The 26,938-nt window shown below is 39.4% G+C and overlaps 1 protein-coding gene across 3 annotated transcripts in view; it reads right to left on the bottom strand.

Moving 5' to 3' along the window:
• The window catches only part of APP (amyloid beta precursor protein), a 201,090-nt gene that overhangs the window by 98,694 nt on the left and 75,458 nt on the right, over positions 1-26,938 (bottom strand). For all 3 annotated transcript variants that reach the window (XM_089512151.1, XM_089512152.1, XM_089512153.1), the window contains exon 3: positions 9,731-9,860. In XM_089512151.1, the coding sequence (XP_089368277.1) occupies positions 9,731-9,860 (130 nt within the window). The remainder of the gene's footprint in view (positions 1-9,730; positions 9,861-26,938) is intronic.

Here is a 26,938-nt window from a genome sequence, read left to right as displayed (position 1 = left end):
AGGAATCTCAGACTGAGAGTCCTGCATTGAAAAGAACGTCTATCAATGTGTATGTATTCTCTTTTGTTAGACTCTGTGTGTGTGTGTGTGTGTGTGTGTGTGTTTTAAATGGAATGACATATTCTGAGTACTTGTGGTTGAAGTTTAAGGTATCAAACTTACTGATTATACCAGGGCCTTCCTCCTGTGACATCACCATGGACCGCCTCCTTGTGACATCATTTGGGGGGATACCTAAATCTTCAGTCTGAGCCCTGAAACCTCAGAGCCTGGAATGTTACTAAAGTGGCAAATCCTACTGGTGAAATAATGCAGATGATGCCTCCTTGGGTCATTTGATATTCATGGGTGCACTGGTGGTTCTTTAACAACATATGAATTGTTTCTTACTGATTTCATTAGTCTAGTCCATGACTGTTATTGTAGTATTTAGTATTTAGTATTGTATGATTTCTCACCCTCTTTTTCTTTTCAACCTTTCTTTCAATATTTTCAACAAACAACTAGTTTAGAGGTTTGTAGTGTTGCCAAGCATATGTCAGAATGTTATATTTTTCATACTGTTTAGATAAGTGACTCCACAGGATAAACAACAAAGCTATGCATTTATTCCACTCTCTGGCTTGCCTTGAAACAGCAGCTACAAATCACATTTGCTAGACTAGCATGTATGATTGAGCATGTGGGAGAGGGTACAGCAAAAAGTAATTTATACCATCTAAGTGACTTTTACTCACTGTTGTTTCTGTCTGTAATTGAAGTACTGCAGCCCAGTTTTATTCTAGCAGTGGTGGGAAGGAAAAAAAACCCAGCGTGACATAGTGGTTTCAGTGTTGGCCTACAACTCTGGAGACCAGGGTTCAATTTCCAGCTCGGCCTTAACCCACTGAGTGACTTTGCACCAACTCATGCACCATGCACTTGCAAAGAAACCCCTGAATGTTTTACAATGTTATATTGCCCTGTCCACCCTCACCTCCCTATGTCTCTACAAATACCAAATGGCTGTCACTAGTGCTTCTGTGGCAGTTGCAAAATGGTTCCTTGCTATGTCACTAGTCTTCTTCCCAGATTGTGTGTATAACTTTTTTATGCCTTAGGCTTAAACTAAAAAGAAAGACGAATCAGTCTTGTTCATTTTGTGCCCAAATACCTGTAGTAAACAGATTTTTTTTTAAAAGGTATTATTATCATTAAAGCAGTGGCATACTGAATTGACATTTTGTAAAAATTAGCAGGAAGAACTTGCAGGTGTTGGTATATACTGCAGACCTTTTGTAACGATCCAGCGCAGCAATCCCAGAAATTTATATCTATGGGCCTGCAGTATGTAGCAACACCTGTAAGTTCTTCCTGCTAATTTTTACAAAATGTCAATTCAATAAGCCACTGCTTTAATGATAATAATACCACTAAAAGGACAAGGATTGGAACATTTTATCCTTCAATATTCTCAACAGGGACTCTGTTAAAATGGAAACCAATGAGATACAAAAGAAGCATCTCAACTGTATTTTTCTGTCCTATCTCACTTTGTCTTAAAAGGAGGCTTAATTATTATAAGACATCAAAGTTACTGCAGTTCATACTGAAACATAAAATGCCACATCTTTGTGATCAAGTGCCCTGTAAATGTAAACCATGATAAACCAAACACCACCCCAATGGACTGGTTTCCTTGACTACACCCCCCAAGATGAGACCAAAGAACCCCACCCTCTCTCTCCTGAAATTTTAATACCCTTTCTTCTCTGTTCTGGAAAGTATCAATGCTTTCCCAACAAAGACAGGGAAGATCATCCTATCCTAACAAAGGAAAAATATCCCAAGCATTCTAAGATAGAAACATTCTTATCTATCTCTACATTGGGAGCTGATCTTGCATAGCCTGCTACAGAGATGGCAACTACTCAACACCCTGTTATCATTATTAGTTGCTATAGGCCTGCTTGATTAACTAGTAAATGCAAAGTTACTATATTATAATCCTTTATACATATAAAACATGTGTATAGGCTAATTGTGAAAGCTAACTCATCCCTTACCAAATCCTCTAGAAATTCCAGGAGCCTAGAAATATTTTACAGGGTGCTTTGCAAATTGAAAACTTTTTCTAAAGGTGAGTCTGCAACTACCCTCAGGTGATCTAGTCCATGTTATTAATCACGTGCTCTTAACAACAGAAGCAGCATTCCTAGTATTTAGTAACTCCATAGCATTTGACAGTATACAGAGAATTCTCTAAGGACAGGCAGGCAGAAATTCCTGCTGTGCCTAAGAAATATCATCAACCTGAGCAGGAAGATCAAGAAAATATTAACAAATGACAGCTCTGCTAATACTTAAAATTATTCAGAGCACTTGGCAATCTACTGATGGATGTTCCACATTTTCATATTGTCATTAACTGTGTTTCTATATACATCCTGGGCTTTCTTCTGGGCTTCCCAAGAATTTCCACCCACTAAATTGTTATTCAACAAGACTTTTTTTTTTTGCATGGGATTTGATCTCTCTGAACTTCAGAGACCAAATCTTATGTAAAAATCTTATTTTGTGAAGTTTCGTATATGAATTTATAGCATGCTAGTTTGTTCTGTCTCATTTCTGTAGCAGTCAGAAAATGTTTTTCAAAGTCCTCATTAGTGTTCAAGACACAGACTGCAGGGATGAATGCAACAGGGACTCAATGCCCATGTTCTCCCCTCACATGATTCTAACCATATGAAGATTTTAATGCCTGAGTAATAACTTTGGGCAACTGGGCAGGTGAGGCAGGTATAACAGCAGGTACCTGAGGTAGCAAACTTTGAGTAAGATGAAAGGACAGCATTCTGTTATGTGATTTAAGTTATTTCCACATTTTTATTGCCATGTGTGGTGGGAGATACTTGTGGGATTTTCTACCTTGTAGGATAAAACACCTTGACAGTTGTTTTTTTTTTTTTTTGGGAGGGGGGGCATTTATTGATCTGCTGCACACAGCAAAATGTCTTGAGCCAACCATGCTCGGGTTTAGGACTATATCCTTTATAGAAAAAGACACTTATAATCTTTCCAAAACATACCCACGCTGATATCATTACATGTGGGTGAATGAAGAAAAGAAGTGTTGCACTATGCTTGACCTTCAAATGTCAACATTTTCTCCCTGGAAAAAACAATGACAAAAAACTCCTGCATGTTTACATAGCCACCAGGTGCTATAACCTTCCCTGGGGAGAAGTTCTGAACAAAGTGATCATATCAGCTAAAAGCTGGCAGGTGCCATCATTGTGCAACTTCACAGAAATCAACTCAGCACAGCTGAACTCCAAAATGTGTCATTTCATACAGACTTAACGTAGCTTCTACACAAAATGGTTCTGTAGTTCTCTCTTCCCAGTTGTTCTCTAATTTTTTTTAGAGCTGCAACAAAAGAAATGGCTACAAACCATAAGAGCATCAACAAGATCAATAAGATAAATATTTGTCATCATGGAAATAGAGAATGCTGTGATATTTGAGCACAATGCTAAATTATGACTAGTTACCATTAACTTTTTGAAAAGCAAGATCAATAAATTTAAAGAATATGTATGTTTATTTTTGAAAGCCATATACATTTAAGAATTGGGGGGAAATGACAATGAATTATTGTTCAGAAGAAGTGGATTACATCAAAGGCCAAGCTACGTATTATGCAGAATATGTACTCTGCACATCTTTTCAATTTTATAACAGGCACTGTAGGTGGGTAGGGGTTGATCTAGATTGAGTGGAGATTTAACCCTGATGATAATTACATGCATTCATATACAGTTGGCCCTCAAGACATCCATGGATTCAATTATTTGAGAGTTTAACTGCTTAACCTCCTCCTCCCCCCAAACTCTGCTATGTGTAAAATTTACACATGCATTGAGTTAAATATTGAATTTACTTAAAATAAAACTGTTCTAATTTGAACAATGTTATTTCCTTCTAAAATGTTAAAATATGAATATACATAAATGTGCAAATGAATGTGCAAATGTGATGAGAAGTCTGTTACCCATGCTGGTGTTGTGGTAAAGGCTGGCATCGGCGAGAGGCTTGTTGGTCACTGCTTGATCGGCTGCTTGGTCACTGCTTCATTTGCACCTTGCCATCCTGGGAGTAGCAACCAATCAGCTGGCCAGTTAGCTTTCCTTTTGCTGCAAGGCCAGCATGGGTGATAGGGAGAAGCAGACGTAGGCTGCTGCCGCTGCTGTATTTATGCATAAGGGGCTGAGGGAGAGGAGGAGGAGATAGGGCAGCCCTTCCATTCTTTTTGTCCTGGGACAGGCATTGGGGGGAGGGTGCTAGGGTTGACACCAAAGAGGAAAGTGGGTGGTAGCCACAAAATGTCTGATGACCACTGGGCTAGAAGAACCAAGGGTCTGACTCACTATAAGGCAGGCCTCAAGCACCAACTACATATAGTCCCCAATTGACAAGTTTCTTACCAATCATCTGAACTAATGATTCTGGCTTCTATCATCCTTTGATTAGTGGTGCCCACTACTCAGGCCTAGCCCATTCACCAACATTTGATTTTCATGCTGCCACTCTGCCCACTGCCTTGGCAGCCCAAGATTAAAACAAAATCTATTGTCATGCTGGTGAGCATATGGAGACATAATGCATTCCTTATTTAAAAATAAAACAGAGCTTTGTGAGGCTTGTCTCCCCCAATCACACAGCTAAGTAGAGATGGAACCAATTTAAAAGGGATGGATAAGCTAAACCCACAATGACATTAAAATTCTGAGACACAATTAGTTAAACTTGTCTCATCGATCAAACAGCAGACAGGAAATCCAGTGTTCGGATTTACAGCTCGTTGGAGGATGGAAAGTTCATCTGAAAGGGGAGAAGCTATTCCAATGAGGAAAAGGTGACAATGGGATTAAGTAGCAAAATAGCAACAGCTACAAGGGTCTAATTATCATCATAAGCCACACAGAAGGACCTCATCTGAAATATCCTAAATTTAAGCTATCTGATTACACTTGTCATTTTAAGTCCCTGCTATTTTTAGGTTTTGATTCCATATAAGGTTGGCTAAATTAGTACCTACAGAATCAACAGATTTTCAAGGTGAAATGTAAAACTCCTCTGTCAAAGCCACTGAAATCCTTACTGCATCTCATTTTTATTAAATAAAAATATTATTATATGAATAATATTATTCATTTTGTTATTTTGTAAATTCTTTGAAAGTGAAGAGTAAATATCATATCAACATACTCAGGTAGTTTCCAAAACCAGCAATTAGCACTGGGCTGGGGAACCAACAGCCCTCCAGATGGTATTGAGTAAATTTTGAGAAATATAACATAGCTTCAAAGGAACCGAGGACTATAGTTTACTCATATATAACGTACACCAACCTTGATAATACAGCTGACGTAGACTGTTCTGATTGAGCATTGTAATCTTGACTGTAAATTGAAGTTTTTAAATAAAAAGACAGGATATAAATCTTGCACATAAAATAATGATATTATACCACCTTAAACATTTGTTGTTGTGTGCCTTCAAATCATTTCCAATTTATAGCAACCCTAAGATATCAAGGTTATTTGACTCAACTGGGGATTGATAAGTAAACTAATATGAGTTAAGAATCATGGAAATCAACCCTGGTATTTCATATTTCATGCTGTTGCATCTCTGAATAAGATAAGTAGAAGAAAAAGTCCACTGAGTATATCTGAAAATCTTCTAATCTACCACAACCACCTACAAGACTACTAAATCCTCCAGGTACCGATTTATATTCACTGTATCCCAAAACATATTTTCACTACACTGAAATACAATGCAGAATTAACATGCACTGAAGTTCTGTCCAACAACAGGTCTTGCTAATAATTATATAACATTTAAAACTAAACCATTTACATTCACAATAACCCTACACGGTGAATAAGAATGAGACATAATTATTTGTTCAGTGCCATTCCTCGGATTCTACAGTTGGCAAGAATCAAAAACCAGGTATCCATGGTCCAACCTTGGGCACTTAATCCACATTAATTGCCATGAATACACAACACAGAAAAAAAAATGCAATCCCTATGCAATGCTAATTTTAGGAACATGAGCTCAGGTGGAGCATTTTGCTTTGTTTCTTTACATCCACTTCTAAAACAAGACAAATTAAACATCAAAGGTCCAAAACACACTGCAGAAATCATCCAGTTTGAGACTGCTTTAACTGCCCCAGAGCACTAGGGCATTCTGGGAACTATAGTTAATAATAATAATAACAACTTTATTACAGCCATTTGGCCAGCACAATTACAAAATTCCAATTTAAAACATAACTTAGTTTTATACCATAGGTTCATATACAGGCAGATTGGAGAATATAAACAAATGATAGTTTATAAAAAGTAAGGATAAAAAGTAAGGATAGGACTGCACGATCAGGTAAACACACAACAATGAGTAGGCTGCCATCACCTCGCAAACAACTCTATCATATTGTGTAATAGAGCACCACATTCAAGACATATTAATTCAAAACCACAGTCATATCCCCTGTCCAAGCAAGAGTTAAACTACAAAGTGCCATTAATCAGATGCAACTGGTTGGGGTAACTTCATTAGACTTTAGTCCCCAACTAGGTTAGTTTGATGGCATGGTAAAATACGGCCATACCTCATTTACAAATTTTACCGTTAAATCAAGCCATCTATACAGATTTTGAGATTATATTATAACATATTACATCTGTTTAACAAACTTTTTACGATTTGCAATGGCAGCTGCAAAGAATTGTGCCACTGCTTGCGTTATACCTTCCTTCTGATCTGTAAGTAAAAAAATTGTATAAAATTTCTCTTGTCTGCCTGGAAACTGCAGCACAATTGGTGTTATATATAAAGCACGTATTTCTGTGTACAAAGAACAGCCAAAGAGAACATGATTAATATTTTCGATTTCCTCCGATCCACAAGGACAGTATCTGTGTTCGTAAGGGATCTCCAGGACTGCCGATGGTAAGAGATTAAACCTTGCTGACATGAAAGCTCTTCTGAATTTCGGGACATTCAAATTCTCAAAATATTTCACATATTTGCCAGGTCTACTGGATTCCCTAACAGGATGTAAAGTTAGTTGGCTTATATGAGTCTGGAAATCAATATCCTTGATGAGTTGAGAAATAACAGATTTTGCTTTATCATAGCCTAGTACAGATATTTCAGATAGTGAGAGTCCAAGAGATAAGAGTTTCCAGGTCAGCGTCTCCTTCCAGGGAGACAGAAAGGAGTCTGTTAGAATTAATGGTACTAAACCAATCGGAACAAAAAACATTTTGAGCCATAAATTTAATTTGCGTATCCATACACGCGCCTCAACAGATAGCATCCCTGTTTCTAGACGGCGAGTGGGATTCGAAACACAATTTGGGGCACCTAAAATTGTTCTTAAAAATTTTGTTTGAACTGCCTCGAAGGTTGTAAAGCTATTGAAAGTACAAATCTCAGAACCGTATAATAGTTGTGCTAAGATCTTAGCAACAAAGACTTGGAGAGCTGCTGGAATGTATTGGCCTCCCTTATTATAATAGAAAGAACATAAGGCTTTAATATTTCTTTGTATATTCATTACAGCATTTTTCTGGTGTAATTTGGTAGATCCCTTGTCATGAAATGTGATTCCCAGATATTTATAAGTGGACACCTGTTCTATGGAATGATCATCTAGGGTCCACTTGTATCGGAGACGGCTCCTCGAGAAGACCATTACTTTGGTCTTATTATAATTAATTTTAAGGGCATCATTTGTACAATAAGTTGATAAAGCTCTTAGAAGTCTATTCGATCCTACTTTTGTGATGGACATTAGAACAACATCGTCTGCATAGACAAGAATTGATAGAGGCTTATTTGACAGAGTCGGGGCATGTGCTGATATTTCTGATAGGGTTGAAATCATGGAGTTAATATAAAAATTGAAAAGAGTAGGTGCTAGAATGCAACCCTGTCTGACTCCATTCGATGTGAAAATAGGTCTTGTTGTATTGCCCTGGCTATTACAACGTATTACTACTCGAGAATTCTCGTGTAGTTTACGAATTAATATTAGCAGTCGTTTATCAATGTTGGTGGTCTCAAACTTTTTCCATAATCCATCTCTTGATATAAGATCAAATGCTGATTTAAAATCAACAGATGCAGTAAACAGTTCTGTGAGCCATGTATCCTTCTCTGTCAGAGAGTTCTGGTGCCACAATACACTACAATTCCCAACTGAGCCAGGGCCATTAAAGTGGCCTCAAACTGGATTATTTCTGCAGTATGTTTTGGACCTATATCTATAAAATTGTTTAAACAGTGTTTTAGATTATTTTCATTCTGTATAACCCTTTAATCCTAAACTGATTTGGGATCAGATCCCACGGGCTCACTTTCAAGCGTATTAGCCATACCTTTCCAAAGTTGTAACCTAAAGTTTCTATTACGCTAGAACCTCAAAAAGGGTTTGTTTCACAAATAAAACTATAAGCACCATATGATGTCACATTCATGAATATTCACCTCATTAGACTTTGAGAACAAACTCAGTCTTGCCAAGCTAAGCCACTGTGGAAAATAGATAAATACTGGATATACAAAGAGTTGGCAGCTCTTCAGGGAAAGATACACATCATATTAAACCTAAAGCTGTCCCAACTGTGGAAGGATTTTTCCTCCAACAAAATGGAATAGCGAATTGGTATTAGGTCAGGAGCATCAAAACAAATGAAGAAACTAGAGACTACTCTAAATGGCACAAATATTTTGCAAAACCACATCTTTTATTCTGAACAAGAGACATGTTACATGCTCATCACATGGGATAAAAGAAAGCTCATTAACGTTACAGGCCTCCTTAGGCTTGTTTAATCACCAGTAGACCCCAGAATAATTCAACTCCCATGCTGTCCATTTCTTCACACTTGGGAGAAATTAAGAGACAAACTTACCAGGGAGAAAACAAGTATTTTCACACCTTTGCCTTCTTAAACTAGAGACACAATTCTTTGTCAGATGTTCTACAGAACCCAAGATATCTATGTTCAGGAGTGCCAGATTTTCATACCATTCAAGCTTCAATATTGGACTTCTGGGAAAACATAACCCTTATGCCTGACCACATATCTATGGTATTTGTTGATACATTGATCTGAGCATGATGTGTCCCACTTCACCAGTCAGTACTCTGTAACAAGTCTCTTTTAGTCACTGCACAAATCTACCATGAAAGAGTCTATCAACGGTTAGAACACACAAATCATACACACTTAAACTCTGTTCAGGCAGATTACAGATGAGGGTGTTGGCATTCTACACTCTCTGTCCAGCATTGCTCTCCAGAACTACTGACTGCATGGAGATCCATCATAGGTAGAGGAGACTCATCTTCAGACCATCATTCTCCACATATGGAGAGTGACAATAGGAGAGAGGCAGGTTGTCATCCTTATACAGTCACTTTTCAACTGTTTCTATAATATGTGAACAGAGTTATATTATATTCAGATTAACACACAAACAAACACTAGAATGTAGTATTTCCTTCCATGTAACACTTAAAAATGTGAAGGACGAATTCCTTGATATTTTTAGACAGATGCCAGCTCACTCACTGCCAAAGTAATTTTATCAGGGTTGGGAGTAAGTGCATACAATCACATTCATGTCGTATATATACAGAGAATCTGACTATACTTACCTAAGCACCTATAGGGAACTACAATGTGAGGGTGACTCCTGCATTGTTTCCATCCTCGTTTGCACCAATTCTGGATTGTTACAGGTTGGTTGGCTTCAACAACATTGGTAATTTGTAGTTCAGGGTAAACCTGTTGTTCAAAACAAAACAAACAAATAAAAATACAGTGAAATACTAAATATACACTAAATACTATAAATACAGATGTCTCTGTAAACTAATATGACATCATAGACCACTCTATCATTTACAATACTGGCTAAAATCCTACATCACTTCAGAGTAGCATATGTATTTGCCAGCAAAGTAACATTCACAGCTCTTACACAACATACCAAAGTAGTCCAACATATGTGGATAAATGGTCAATGTGCATGGATCATAATCCACTTGGCAACCACAATGCACAACACAGAAGATAATTCAGAGAGATAGTGTGCACTCTCACACTACTCTGTGTACTTTAATGTGATACCACATGCGCAACGGACCAGCTTCAATTATGTCACCATTAGCTGGATATGACTGAATATTGAGGGGTCCAATCCCAATTCTTTAAGTATGAAAGAACTACCCTGGCAGTTCAACTAGAGTCAATCACTGTTCCATCACTGACCACATTTCTTTCACTCCTTTTTAAATCTTGGGGCAGTCACTGTTTTTGCATCTAAAAAGCGCAATTGCACCAACAACCATATCAATCCCTCCTGCTTCAGATTAATTTCTTATTCATTCATCTATCACCCAAACATATCTATTCCAAAGAAGTAACAGAAACATTCTTGTATTCATTCTTCCTCCATGTACTGTTCAGAGACAGGTTATCAGTCAGGTCTGTACAAACTATGTTCGATGGGGAAGATCCTTTGTCCCCATATGAAGAGCCATATGAGGCCTTCTCATGCCTTTAAGGGCATTTCATAACTTTTCCTGATCTATGCAATTGAAGGCTCTGCTGTAGTCTATAAAGCATCCGAAAAGTAGCAACTGTAAACTCCATAATACTTCCACAGCCACTCTTCTCAAGGACTGTAACATCTTCAGCCACATATTCTAAATATTTAAGTGCAGTGCAGTTGGACAATATAGAATTTTTTTAAAGTTCTTTTTTTATAGCAAAACATTTTTCTTGTGCATATAATCTGTGGAATATTTTTACAGAAAAGAATTTGTTCTTAAAGATATACTTTATTTCTGATCTCTCACTTAATGTTCAGTTTCCAAATACAATAATTGTGCAGGTACATGCATTGAAGTAAGACACTGGCATTCTGCCATTTTTATTTCTAGCTCTTTTAAAGAATTGGTGTAGAAGACTAAGTATGTATTCATACACATATGGTTCCTAGTTAGAATATTTGATTTTGGCTTTTAGAAGTTAAACTCTATACTATTAACCATGCCACTGTAACCCCCACTCCCTCTCTCTCTCTCACACCTAGAGAAAGAGCCATCTGTAAATACCTACTGCTGTTGACTCCAATCAGCAACCAAAAATATAATCTTATTTAATGTTTAAGCAATGCTACATAGGATTGAACAGTGCTAAGCTGTTGCATAAAAACAAACTGAGCTTTTCAGGCAGAAAATTAATTACACTAAGGCTTGTTCTTAAACAGGTATGCACAGGAATGAATTGTGTTTTTCACAAAAGCCCAGTCTCTCTCTCTCTCTCTCTCTCTCTCTCTGTGTGTGTGTGTGTGTGTGTGTGTGTGTCAATTCCCTAACCTTGCCTTAAAGACATAAACCACAGTCAATTAACACAAATGTATGTATGAGGAACCAATTCTACTCCAAATTAGGGCTACAGAATACATTACAAAAATGACCTCATTCTTACAAGTGACTCCCACCATAGCCATAACATGTAAAACTGACTACTTACAAGCACCTGATCAACCCAGCATGGAAACAGAAAATGGATGGGTCAGATTCACAATTTAACGGACTGTAAAGGATATGTTGTCCTAAGCAAGCAGGGACAAATTCCCAATTCCCACTGATTCAATTGGTTTAATTTGAGAGTTCTACAATATCTCTTGTTTTAGTTTATGCTGCTTTTGATTTTGTGTTCTATTTTGTATTTGTTTTTCTGTCTATTATCAACTGCAGAAGGGCAGTATACATATGTTGTAGATCAATCTTGAACAACTTGCCAAAGAATAAAAAGTTTTGCTAGGCTCTCTGGTTTGACCTAAATTTAGGACTTGGTATTTACTTGGGGTTAACTAATCCACAGAAGCATTATGATCTTGCTTATTTGGGATATACTGTATATACCGGTACTCATGTATAGGTCAACCTCATTTATACATCAACATATTCTGGGGCAAAAATTATGGATTTTGCTATGACCTGTGGATAAGTCAAGGGTAAAACTTCAAAGTATGTAACAAACAAATCTTTTCCTCTCCTTTTAAAAATGCATAGAAAAAACACATTCACAAAGAGCTTAGAGGATCAATGGGGAGAGTAAACGGCATTGCTGGTTTTAAAAATGCCAAAATCTATACAAATACAGATACTGTATATGCTCAACTATTAGTCAACCTCATGTAGAAGTCGAGGACAAGTTTGGGGGCCAAAATTATGGATTTTGCCATGACCTGTGGATAAGTCGAGTGCAAAACATATACGTGCATACGCACACGCACTACATTTAGGCAGGAAAAAATAAAATGCATAAGTATGGAGGAAGGCAAACAGCCAGGAAGGAGCGGCCCAAGGCCACTCCAGCTTCAAGCAGATTAGGGTTGCAACAACTGCATAGTCCGCTCCAAAAGGAGGCTGTAACCGCAGAACCCAAGCCATGCCACCAGGAGCCAGATTATCCCAGCTCTTTTTGTTCCAATCTAAATGACTGGAGAGCAGCCTTGGCATGGCTTTTGGCCACATTGGAGACATGTGTCATAAAAACAGCGCACCACCAATACAGCTGGAAGCTGCTTCCTTTGGTCTGTGTGTTTCAGGCCTACAAGATGGAGGACCCCACATTGACAATAGTACGTACATGTGAAAAGGATCTAGGGGTATGGGGTAGATCACAAGCTAAACATGAGTCAACAGTGACACAGCAGGCAAAAACACCAATGCATTTCTGGGCTGCATCAACAGGGCTATAGTGTCCAGATGCAGGGGAGTAATGGGACCACTTTATTCTCCTTGGTCACACCACACCTCAAATCCTGTGGCCTGTTATGACAGCACAATTCAAGTTTATTGATAAGCTGGAGCTTGTCCAGAGAAAGTTGCCCAAGATGGTCAAAGGTCTGTAAACCAAGCCCAATGAGGAATGACTTTGAGAGTTGGGTACATTTAACTTGGAGAAGAAAAGAATGAGAGATGATGTTATAGCCATCTTTAAGTATTTGAAGGGATGTCATGTTTTCACCTGTTGTAGAGCCTAGAACATGAATTAATTGATTCAAATTACAAGAAGAGAGATTCTGTTTAAATATTGGGAAGGACTTCTTTACAGTAGAAGCTGTTCAACAGTGGAATAAACTGTCTTGAAAGATGGTGAGAAGTCTTAAATAAACATAAACATAGATGGGCATGTTTCCGGAATGCTTTACTTGTTTATTCCTGCATGGCAGAGTGTTGGATCGCATGATCCTTGTGATGCTATTGAAATTTATTTTTATTCCTGTTCCAAGCTTATTAGTGTTCACAGGCAGTTCAGGTTTCCCCCTGTTGCTCCACCTTATATACTGGTGTTAATCTGAAAAGAAAAGTATTAGTGTAAGCCAAGCATTAAGCAGAGATGTCAATAGTGGTGCTGGCAGTTTTTAAGGTTAACAAAGGTGTGGGCCTAGAAAAGTCTGAGGTCTATCTCATAGTGTTGCATTAACATCCAGGTTTAGCTAATTTTTCTTCGTATAAACATGGTCATGCAGTATTTTTTTAAAAAGTTTGCCTGGATAAATTTATCCCTGTGAGGAAATGTGATGTCTGTGAAATGCATATCATTTTTGTTGTGAAAGAAGAAGAAAAATTACAAATGATATTTCTGCTATTTTTTCTTCCCTTATCTGTGGAAAACTTTTACTAGAGAGCCCTGCATCTTTGAGACAAGTTTCACTGATGAATTTGTACTATATTTGTGATTTGTATAGTAGTTCCAGTACACATTTCCTTAAATGGCTTCTCATAGCAGCTTGGCTCACCCAATAGTTTAGACAGTAAAAATATTAACAATTCTTAAGAATTATGAGTCGCTTCCATAAAATTGTGAAAAGCTGAGAAAAATTCTGTGAATTATTTCATTTCCTGCTGTCCTGTTCTTGGCAGTTGAAGAAAGGGAGAGAGGGTGAAGGGGAGACTTTTTCAGAAATCAACAAGCTGAAAGAATAGTTAAGATAACAGAGGGTGATGTGATTGTGAAAATGGGAAGCTATTTATTTTACCCTCTGGAGTCCAGGAAGTGTGTTTTTACAGTTCTCTTAGGCCCTGTAATGCAATTGCCTTTCATCCTTACAGTAGTAATTCACTGTTTAATGTGAAATCAACGGCTTTCATGGCTGGCATCCATAGTTTTTTGTGGGTTTTTTAGGCTATGAGGCCATATTCTAGAAGAGTTTGTTCCTGACATTTCTCAAGCAGCTGTGGCTAGCATCTTTAGAGAATGCTGGCATGGAAGAGAGTGAGGTATATATATACTGTTGGATGAGAGGAAGCTATTTACATGTTAATCTGTGTATTGTTCTGTTGTTGAATGGCAAGGCCTCCAAATGTCTATTTAGTTAATGATCCATTATCTGCTGTGAAACCCCCCTCACCTGGGTGGTTTTCATTTGCATTTGCTGGGTCTTGATTTTGGTGTTTTTCAGGACTGGCAGCCAAACTCTGTTTACTTTGAGGGTTCCTTCCTTCCTGTTGAAATTGTCCATGTGTTTATGGATTTCAGTGGCTTCCCTGTGCATTCTGACCTGATAGTTGTTGGTATGGTCCAGAATTTCAGTGTTTTCAAACAGCATTTTATACCCAGGATGGTTTATAATCTGTACTGCTGATTTTTCACTGTTTGTTTGCTCCTGATTTAGTATAAAGTAGGGCTGCTGTAGGATAGGATGGAACACCAGTTCCAACATTTTAAAAAAATCAGTCTTTTTTTTAAAAAAAGTACATCCTTATCAGGAGTCAAGCAGTCCAGACGTTTAGGCAGATAACAGTAGAAACTAGGACCACCTGGCAGCTATGATGGTATTTCCACGCCAGTTTTCATTCATGGGTTCGGTTGCCATATTGATTCTTCTTGCCCTTTGGAGAGTTTCCTTGCCATTTCTAAGGGTTTTTTTTTTTAAAAAAAACATGGTGAACAACTTGTCATGCGTCCATTAAAACTGTGTGAGAAATGGATTTAATATGCTTACATGAGAAATGTGTGCAAGTTGAAGTTCCTTGTGCTACTAGATTGAAATTAGTATGCTTCAGAGCCTAGAGGACCATACCATCCTGTTTGACTTCATTTGGAAGTCTGGAGGGCTACAAATTAGTCCCATTTGCTTTGGAGCTTGTTTGGTAGGGGCACAGCTGTTTGCTGTTTTGTGGTGACTCTCTGAAACAACAGTGTAATCTTTTTTAAAACAGAGTTTGAAGGTTAGGGAGTGGTTTTTCTGTTGAAAAATGTGGAGTTGACCAGCTTAGGGGTGCTAGGGCCTTTGACGGGTTAGAGGTCATCCACACTGGATCCTACATAGAATGCAAGCTTCACAATTCCCAATCTTATTCTTGATCAGGGTTTTACTTGTACAATTGCACTGTCTCTTTCATTGAAATTTATGGAAGGTCCAGGCATGGTAGTCTTCAATTTGCAGCTAAAACATCTTATATTTTGTAGTTGGGTTTTTTGTCTTTTTTTTAAACCATGAAAATCTATTAAGCAAAAACAAAAATAGTTTACAATCTCTTTTAGCAGTGAATAATAGAAGCCTTCTTGCTGGAAGCACCTTTAGTGTGCAGGTCAACACTTGCATACTGTTCACCTGCATTAATAGAGTAAATAGAACTGGGTGAGGGGACTGAAGCTACAGAAGCAGTGAAATAGCATGATCTCATGCTGCATCAGGTAATTTGGACAGTTTGAGCCAAAAAGATCAAGGTCAGTAATAATAAAAAAGCTCACTAATAAAAATACTCCATTTTTTAAAAGTAATTCTGTGAAGAAATGCTTGGTGCATGTAAGAATGGAAAGTCGTGGGAACATTAGTTAATCCATTCCAAACTGCCAACATAGGCATGGGATGTTTGAATGTTCTAGTGCTTTTTATAGGACAAGACGTTGTTTATCAGAACCCGAAGATCACTGGTTGAAAGATGAATATACTGCTGCTATTCAGTACTCATAAAGTGTGCAATTTCCTAGCTGCAATATTTGATTCAAATAAAATGAACTAGGGGAGTTAGTGTGGTCAGCTCAGCTTACCAGCATAAGACAAACAATACATTCTGTAGGAAACATTATTAAAGAAGATTTCTTGAAGGTTTGAACTCTGATCTGTCAGATATTGCCATCTTTTGGTTGCTCCATGGTGTATTTTACTTGGATTTCAGTATTTCTTCAATCAATCAATAACTTTTTTTGTTTGTTGTGTGCCTTCAAGTTGTTTCCAAAACTTGAAACTTTTTTTGAAATATTCATACAAAGTATTTGCCATTGTCTTCCTGTAAGGCTGAGAGAGTATGACTTGCCCAAGGTTGCCCAGTGGATTTCTGTGACTGAACAGGCATTTGAATCCTGGTCTCAGAAACTTCTAGTCCAACGTTCAAATCACTACATCACACTGGTTTTCTTCTGCCATTTGCCCAACACTTTGAGGGAATGGGCTTCCGCATCATTATTTTTCATGGTCTCAGTGACTCACACATACGGGTCACAGAACAACTACTCAGCCCATCATCAAAAAAGTCTAGAGCTAGCCTGTCTTTTGACAATAAAATTCCCTCCCTCCCCTGTGCATGTTGTGGCCTGTTCCCACTCAGTCATGCTTGTTCTCTTTCATCTGCCACAGTACTGAAAGAATTTTTCTCCTCAAACGAGCATGAGAGTATTGCTTCCCGTGCGTATGTAATTCCTTTTTGTCTCTCACATGTTGGCTTTAACAGTAGTTAAGATTGGTGCCAACATTTACCAGGAGAAATTGCACACATTGGAGGCCATGTACGGTACTCCCCAAAGCATCTCCCTGAACTGCAGAGAGAGAACCGAAAGTATTATGTCTGCATTAACCTATGGCAAGTCAGCTGTCTGTCTTAGGATTTCAAGTGTTGAAATCTGTTAACTCATCACCTGCATATGCATGGTGAAATAATTTGCCAAGGCTCAGGAGGTGGTGGAAAATGTGCTGTGCTGTCTCAGGGATATTTCACAGCTTTAAATCTGGCTGCTAACCCTTTTTGTTTAGAATTAAAGCCTGCTGTCACAGGACCCTGGGTTTTCAGCAGTATTGCCTGCATGCTGCAGGAGAATGCTAGAAGCTGTGTGTGAATAATCTATAGGGACTTGTTTTCAGATAGGTAATATCGACATGTTTTAATTGATTATTTTATGTAGTATGGGTTGTGTAATTGTATCGTTTGATTTTATCGATTGTAGTCCCACTTCGATCCGCAGGGAGAGGCGGGAAATATAAATAAATTTTATTATTATTATTATTTCAAGCACTTTTTTGTCTCTTTTACAAAAGGGCAGCTTTTACAGTTCTCTTAAGTTGTTACATCTCTGTGAGAATATATGTTTTAAACTAATGAAATGTATTTGAAACTGGAGAGATGAGTTGCCATATATACTCATGTATAAGTCAAAAAACCTTCACAAAAAATCAACCTATATACTGGTCATTTCTGGAATAAGTGTCCAGTGTGAAGGTAGTGACAAGAAGAAGAGGTGAGAAATCCCACTTGGCATAGTGGTGCGTGGAAGTAAAGCTTCCTCCCCATTACCCCTCCCTTGACAAAACCAGAGAAAGAAAGACAGTCCTTCCTTCTTTCCTCTCCTTTTTTGGCCCCAATGGCATTGAGCTACAACATGGGAGAACCCAAAGAATATGGCCCACCTGACATTTGAAGTGCTTGAGGTGGAGTGCTGGCAGCCATTTTTATTAGGGGCTTACCCTGTAAGTCTCCCTGCCAGGAAACTGTGGCGGGATACAGACGGGCAGGGGAAGACGTCTTGGAGGTGTATTCTGCTGAATACGGAGCCTCCAGACCGCCCGCCCCGGGGGCGTGGCTCAGGTGTATGGGGCTTCCACATGGGGGGCAGTGAAGACGCCTCACCTGGGGCCGTTTCTGACCCGCAGTTTCCATACCGCCGGCTCGAAGGACGCTGCAAAGAGAGAGGCAGCTTCCTCACGGGCGGCCAAAAACAGGGCTTTTTTTTTCTTTTGCTGGCTGGCGGATTTAATGCCTGAAGGTGATCCTATCTTGTAGGCCCCAACTGAAGGTCAAGGCACTGCTGGTTTGGGCACCGGGAAATGATGACTGGTGAAATGTCCCAGTAACAGCGTACATTGAGAGAAGCCATTGTAGCAGGACTCTGAGGGTCTAAATGCACTCCATAGCAGGGAAAGCACTGCACTCATCACTTCCCAGAGTCTCAATTTGCACCATCTCAAAAATCCTTCAATTGGTTGGCTTTCAAACTAGATTTTGGAGGGGCACCATTATCAGAGATGGCTACGACAACAGAGCTTCATCAAAGTTACGTCTGGCAATGCAGGATCTTGGCTTTCATGTAATATATCCTCAGTAATCCCATCAAAGCATTCACATTTATTCCCAAATAAGGACTATGGAGGGTATCATACAGGTCTGTTTCCAATGGAATATAGAAAACTGTGGCCAAACCAAGTCTTCTCATGTGCAGCTACATGTGAGCAGTCTTCCAAAGAATGTAGAAAAGGCACTGTATCATTTTTATGGTGTGAAAATAGGCAGTCCAAAGAGATGAAGACTTGAAAAAGAAACTTTGGGGCTATATTTTGCCCATCCCGAATGGGCAAATTACACCTCAAAATTATTTATCTTTAAAAACATCTTCTGATGTTTATTGTATGATATCTAACCAACAACACTGTACATCAAAAAACCACATCTTTTTAAAAGTACACATACCTTTTTCTTTCTTTATTGATCTATCTGTGGTGCCAACAGATAAAATGTGAACTGCATTTAATTTTGAATTAAAATTACATTTTTCCTTTCTCAAGGCACTTAAGTGAAGTTTTATCTATTTTTTCCCCTTTCAGAACTGAAACTGATAAAAATAGAAATACACACAAAACTCAATTATGCATTTTAAAACTCTTTTCTTACATTTATCCTACTGGTTGTCTAAAAACCAGATTTATTTTTATTCCAGAGTTTAAAAGCGAGGTCAAGAAATACTTTCAAAGGAAACAAGACCTAGGCGGGTTACAGACCGCCCATTTGGGGCGGTCTGTACCCGCCCCTTTCCCCGGTGTATCGGGGCCTCAGCTGCCAGAACGGCAGCCACTGAGGCCCTGATCCGCCGCTTTTCAGGCTGCGGGGAAGCGGCAAAACGCCGCTTCCCTGCAGCCTGAAAAGGGGTGTCCTTGGGGCTTCAAGCCCCAAGGACTTCCCGCGGCGGCAGGGAGAAGGAGAAAGGGGCCACTTGGCCCCTTTCTCCCTTGCTTCGCTGGACGCAGCCGTCTGAAGGCTGCGCCCAGCGACGCAAAGCTGTGCCGCAAACCAGGAAGGAGCTCCAAAATGGAGCTCCTTCCTGGTCCGTGCTAAGGGCGCACTAGGCACCCTGGCGCGGAGCGAGGACGTCATGTCCGCACCGCCCCGTATAGAGGCGGCGCGGCCGTGACGTCCTCATGGCGGCCCCCATGTGGAAGGGGAGCCGCCATTTTGTACAGACTCAGTCCGTACTAGGGTTAGGGGGGTGCGGAAGCACCGCACCTTCCTAACCCTAGTACGGACTGACTCCGTACTTTAATGGCGGTGTGTAACCCGCCTATAAATCCTTATTGATACACACATTTCCTAACTTTTAAGATTACTGTAGCTACTTAATATCATGGTAACTTCCTTTAGGCCTAAACGAAACAGAATCTTCTTATCAACAGCCCCCCCCCCCAAAAAAAAATCCTAAACACAGCTGTTAAATTATTCATCCTTCTCTATTCACACATGTCAGCACTCAGCAGGCTCAAAGGGTTCTTTTGAATCTAACCCATAGGTGATCTGAACCTCTCCTAATAGGCCTCAAAGTGCCTCATTCAATGTACCTCCTTTATTAAAATCTTTACCAGAATGAACATTCCCTCCATTTCTATCTTCATAAAACACTAGTTGTGCATCTCGGAATGTGAATAGAATTTTTTTTAGAAACTCATCTCACATTTTCCCATCCCTTACACATAATATGCATTGACAAACTCTGACAGTCTTTTTCCAAATCAGTATTTTATTGGCTGAAAGATGCATTCACATAAAGCCCTCAGCTGCAGTTTAGTATTGCATTTATTATTATTGTTGTTGTTGTTGTTGTTAAGCTTTATTTATATAGCGCTGTAAATTTACACAGCACTGTATATACAATCTTTTAATTAGATGGTTCCCTGCCCTCAGGCTTACAATCTAAGAAGACATGACACAAAAGGAGAAGGGAAAGGTTTTGGGGAAGGGGATGAGGTCTATCTTTCCCTCTGAGGCCTGGACCAAAGCAGATGGGCTGGAGGGAGGGCTCTGTTTCTTAAGGATAGGCCCGGTGGCATTGGGGAGGCCCGATGGGATTGGCCTACCTTCTCTTCCCCACAGAGGCCAGGATGGAGTCAGATGCCTTCTGGGAAGGGCTCAGTTCCTTTAGGGAGGCCTGATGGCATTGGCTACCTTCTATTCCCCTCAGAGGCCAGGATATACAGGTCTTGGATTCAATTCTTCCCCTTCCTAACTTCTCTTCTAGCAATTACTGCAAGTTCAGAAGTTTTCCAACTAACCATGGCTATTTCATAATCTAAATGTGGACAACTGGTGGCAAAGTGTAGAGGTGAAATTCAAATTCAAGACCATAATAGTCCAAAAGAGGACCACAGGTGCTTGTTTGAGAGAGGGACGATTCTTAAAATAACCACAGAAATTTGACCCAGCCTTATTTCAATCTCATTAATAACTGCACTTTCATAATTTCATTCACTCATTCATTCATTCATTAAAGATAAGGAGATGCCTGAAACAACAGGTTTTTCCAAACAGGAACACTTTCTGTTCACAAAAAGGCTCCTGGGGTTAAATTGGCCCAGCCCCCTCAAATGTATTGGCAATGCTCCCACACTCCCTGGATGGCACTTTGGAGCAAAAAAAAAGTCTGGAAAAAATTGCAGAAAGTGTTGCTTGACCCCTGGTGGGCATGGGGTGCCTTCAAAATTGGTGGAAATGTCCTCTACACTGTCTAGAGGGTATTTAAAATAATATTTTTTTTGGGGGGGGGGTCTTTACCTCTGGGGTCCATGTGGCCCAGAGGCCACACTTTGCCCACCTCTGCTTTAATTAATTAGGTAAGCTATCAAGTAGTTCAGATGGTAACTTCTGTGGAGTCAATCCTAGTAGTACTTTACCAGTGGCATTAATTAAAGGCTGTTATCTGGGGAACAGGTTTTGTTGTACACACTAATTTTACACCCCCTCCCAAAAAAGTAGGACTTTAATAATAATAACAACAACAACAACAACAACAACAACTTATATCCCGCCTCTTCCATTTTGAGGATCGAGGCGGGTAACAGCAAAGTTTATAAAATATACAACAATAAAAACAACAAGCCCCACAAGACCCCAGCCCAACCCTCCCTCCCAAGTATAAAATTAAACAATAAAACATGGTTAAAAATACAACAATATGACAAAATTACTAGACAAACCATAAATAAGAAAACCTGCCTTATCAACTGAATTTGGCCTCAGTTGGCTCCATGGGTGGCAAAAATACCCAGAAAATCCATGCTGCCAAAATGCCACACTAAATTCATCAGCAAGCGCCTGGGGAATGCTGAAGATGATGCAACTATGCTACATTGGCCCACATATATGTAAAATGTGTAAGTGTTTGGGCAAGAAATGTCCAAAATCTGTGGAGTAATTAGTTACGAATCGTTTTGATATTCTCCATGCATTTACATGTATGCTTATGCAGTGGGCCCTTCGTATCTGCTGGGGTTTCGTGCCAGTACCACTACCACCCCCCATGGATACCAAAATCCATGGATGCTCACATCCCTTTATTTACAATGGCATAGTAAAATGGTATTCCTATATTCCTTGGCAAATGGTATCCCTTGGCAAAATCAAGGTTTGCTTTTTGGATTGTTAACTATTTTCAAGCCGTGGATAGATGAAACTATGGAGGCAGAATCTGTGACTGTATGCACTGTTTACCTTAATAACTGCAATGCTTCTATTGATCCTTCAATCATTTTTGCCTCCAACCTGTCAACTCTGATTCCTTCCCTTTCTTTCACCTACTTACCTACCTTGCTCTTTCTGATAAATAACATATTGTACAAGTGTAGTATTTTGGATGAGAGCCAGTGGAGCATAGTGGTTTTAAATATTAGACGACAATTCTGGAAACTAGAGCTTGAATCTTAGCCATGGAAGCCCACAGGGTGACCTTGGGCAAGTCATACATTCTCAGCCTTGGAGAAAGGCAAAGACAACCCATTCTGAACAAATCTTGCCAAGAAAACCACGTGATAAGAAATAACTTAAAGGCACACAACAACAAAGCATTTCAGATATGTTGACCCTAAGAACCCTCAAAGCTCATTCTGTTGGTAGAAATGAAGTCAAAACATCCCACTGTTAAATGACTAATGATATTTAGTATATCTTTCTTTAAAGATAGAACAATCACTTGATAATTCTACTCAACAGCTGTTCCAACTTTCACCACTTTATACAATGACCTACTTTATGTCAACATCATCCTCCAGGCCTTGTGTGAGCTGTCACAAATGAACAGGCCTGGGAACTCATTTTTTAATAATCCAATTAATTTATGCATTCCTGGTTTTACTACAGAACAGCCAAAGGCAATTTGCTAATCTAAGAAGTTGGATTCCATTTAAAGCGTGTCCCAGGCAACAAAAACAGCTGTGATTTCCCCTTCTTGTGAAATCTACTTCAGGGTCTAAAACAAAAACAAAAAAACCTGAAAGATGTAAGCACACTCAAAACTTTGAAATGGTGATCCAAATAATTAAAATCATACCAATTAATTCAAACTAAAGTTATATGTGATTTTATTTTATATTCCAAATGGGCTGAGTGATAAAGTGTCTACCCCCAAACAACAGCAGCAACAACAACAAAACAAGTGCCTCTGTTTCTCGATTTCTGGGAGTGGTAGTGGGACATCTGAGGTTGAGAATTGTGGGCTTTATAGTCAGAATGGAAAGAGTATTTAAAAATATTAGAAAAAATGTCTAAAAAACATGTTTTCATGGTTAATTTGCATACAATATATTATTTTGCTTTTATAAACACAGTATCTGGGTCCAATCATGATCAGCCTATGTGTGTGTGTGCGCGTGCGGTCTGCCTTCAAGTCATTTCTGACTTATGGCAAACCTAAGGTGAACCTATCACAGGGTTTTCTTGGCAAGTTTCTTCGGGGGGGGGGGGGGCTCCATTGCTATCCTCTGAGGCAGACAGTATGTGACTTATTCACACAATAGGTTTTCATCACTGAGTGGGGAGAATGGGTTCCTGCTTTCCAGAGCCCTAGTGCTATGCTCATACCTGGGGTCTTCTAATTTGGGCCTTAATACTCCATTATAGTGAACTCCTAGAAGCTATAGTGATCCAGCAGAAGGTAATGCAGGTAGTTTGAGTGTTGGACTAGGACTCCAGGAGACCCGAATCTGCTTCCCTGCTACATCACAGAAACCCATAGGGTGACCTTGAGCAAGTCACATTCTCTCAGCCTTAGAGGAAGATAATGACGAACCTCTCTGGAATAAATCTTTTCCAAAAAAACTTGGCATGGCTGCAATAAATCAGTAAACTTGGAGGCACATAACAATTAAAAGGCTATTATGTGAAGCAAAGAGCAGTAATAGAACCCTGCTGTGGTTCCAAGAAAACCATTGATTTTGCCCAATCTTATCTTACTTGATTGTAAGTCTATGTATGAATGCAAGTATCAATCTATGAATATATACGGTATATATTCTTTCCTTCATGGAAGAGTAGGTTGATGCAATAGTCCCCCCCTTTTTTTGAACCACATAACTCTGCAAAACAGTTCGGGCTGAGAATTAATGAACGTGTCACCTAGTGGGCTCTAACTTCTAATAATTTATACTATCCAGGTTCCCCTAAGTCTAGATCAGAGCCCGGTCTTCACCTAAGAGTCCACTGCACTTGAGGTTGTAGCTCTTATCCTGTCCTTTTCAGCCAGCATCCTTTGGCATACAGTTCCTCCCTCCTACCCTCACTTGGCCCCTGACAATTTTCTGGACATGATTCAACTGGTTTCCTATTGACAGTATGACAATGAAAGGTCTCTGACTAAATTATGACTTTCTACTGACTTTGGGTCCGAAAAGACATACCAAAATAAAGCTGCTTTGGGTCACTTTGGAGGTATGCTGTTTAAATGATGCATGCATCCTAAGAAGCCAGAAGCCACGCCGAAACTATGCTCCAGTTCTAAGGACTGGAGCACAGCTTTGGCGCAGCTTCTGGCCTCTTAGGACACATGCATCATTTAAACAGCATACCTCCAAAGTGACCCAAAGCCGCTTTATTTTGGCTTGTCTGTTTAGGCCCTTAAATCTTAGTGGACCAGAAACCATTGGAGAGGGATCATAATATTAGGCTGTCCAGGGTACCACTCAACCTTAACAATAAAGATGAGCACAGATTTCTACTATTTTCTTCCATCAACAAAAATAGTATCATTTACTACTTTCCTCCAGTTTCAAGGGTACTATTTACAGCATAAAATGTAACAGACCACAATCAACAGTCCAGAACATAAGAGCATGAATACATGCTGTTCCTTCTTCATATATATATATATATATATAGATTGTGCTCTGTTACATTTTCAATTCATTTCAATATATTTTCAATTCAAAATGAACCTTTTTAATTTATATGCTCTTCCCTGTTCTGCTAACACAGTAGGGGGAAAGTAGTTATGCTCATACCACAGAATTCAGGTAGAAAAAAAACAGCTCTTGGATATTAATGAGAAAGCATGCGAGACTGAACAAAAGCATGCAAGACAGAACAAGACAAGAACAGAAAAGAAAGGACTAGGGTTATTTCATGCTACAATGGAGAGGAAAAGTATAGCACAGAAAATATCCTACTTTTAAGTCAGCAAGAATGAGAGGTATATGCATGCTGGGTGTAGAAACAATGTTTTTGCAGATGCATTTACAGTATCCATTCAATAGGATTACTAGTTGTATGGGAGGAGGAGAGGTGATTGTAAGAGAGAGAGAAATTTTTCTCTCTCCACCATAGTCTCACAGTGAGACATTTTGAAATGCCACATAGCAGACTTCCAGTAAGACACACATACTTTACATTTGAACTTGTTATCTAAATAGCTGTTAAACCTCATCAAAATCTGTATGCAAAATAGCAAAACAAACAGTAAGAGCTGAGTGTGTCTGACAGTAAGCAGACATGTTTTTGCTTGTCACTACAATTATGGATTTTTACTCGAACCTCTCAACATTCACAATTTGCAAAATATTGACAATTATGTACTATAAATGGCAGAACGGGCCCAGACATCTTACTGTTGTTTTTGAACCTTGGTTAGTTTGAATTATCAGTTCATTAGGTAGAGAAAATTTCAGCACAGACAATTACCAGAAAGCAATTTAAATCCATCATAAATTCTAACATACTAGGATCCAGGCCTCGTCACACCCGCCGGGTGACAAAAGGAGAAGGAGGAGGGGAAGGCGATGTAGGCTTTGAGTGACAGGGGATGAGCCCCTTTCCCAGCTGAGACATCCCTTGGGTGGCCTCCTCCTCCCCCTCTTCCCCATCGCCCCTCTCTCCCCTTCCTTTCTTCCTCCTCCGTCCTCCCCATGGGCTTGCCATTTGTGGATGCCAGAATCCACGGATGGCAAGTCCAAGAATATGGAAGGCCTACTGTATAGTAGAAATTTCTTATCAGGACTACCAAATGTAGGGACACTCCCATATCTGAGAGCATTCCACAGTATGAATAAAAGACATTGCTATAGTTTATTCCACCTATCATAGTATCTTAAGGTAAAGGTAAAGGTAGTCCCTTGACATGAATGTCTAGTCATAATCGACTCTAGGGGGCAATGCTCATTTCTGTTGCTAAACCAAAGAGCCAGCATTGTCCGAAGATGAATCCGGTGGTCATGTGGCCAGCATGACTGCACCAAACGCTGTTACCTTCCCACGGAAGTGGTACCTATTTATCTACCTGCATTTGCATGCTTTTGAACTGCTAGGTTGGCAGCTGGGACTAGTGACAGGAGCTCACCCCATTATGCAGCACTCGGGCCTCAAACTGTCAGTCTTCCGATCTTCTGATCTTCCAAATTGGTGTCTTAACCACTAAGCCACCACATTCCTTACATCTTAAGGTAGTGTACAAATAAAATCAATTACAACTATTTTTTAAAAATAAAAAATAAACCAAAATAACTGGTTTAGGCTGCTTCAAAGAGGAAGTAATATTGTTTGAGAATATCTCGTCAATCTACTACTTTTTAAAAAAGATGTCTTCATCAATATTTTGAAATAGCCGTTTCTTAAAAAAAAAACCTTGAGTGTATTAGTATTAGAGGTATTGAGTATTAGTGGTATTAGTTAAGGGTCTCCCATCCAAGTACTAACCAGTTTACCCTGATTATCTTCCATGATCAGGGCAATGATGCGCAGCAAAAAAGAAGCCACCTAGAGCGGCTTTTTTTTTTTTTTTTTTTTTTGCGGCATCACAAGCAGGAAGGGGTGCCGCCTTGATGCTACTTCCTGCCAGTGACATCTGGTTGCTGTACAGCAGCATCATCATCACAGCGGTCTCTGTGTGGTTGGGAGGCCGCCATGATGATGGCATCCATACAGACTAGGGTTCCGGAGTGTGCGACTGCTGTGTACTCTGGAACCCTAGAATTGGCGGCACCACACTGCTTCCTGCCCGTGTGTACCGGGCCTACGACTTTGATTTTATCCTCATTTACC

The sequence above is a fragment of the Sceloporus occidentalis genome, unplaced genomic scaffold (assembly GCF_023333645.1).
Source record: "Sceloporus occidentalis isolate IW3139 unplaced genomic scaffold, rSceOcc1.0.p SCAF_2, whole genome shotgun sequence".
NCBI lineage: Eukaryota > Metazoa > Chordata > Lepidosauria > Squamata > Phrynosomatidae > Sceloporus > Sceloporus occidentalis.
This window is presented reverse-complemented; position numbering and strand designations above follow the sequence as displayed.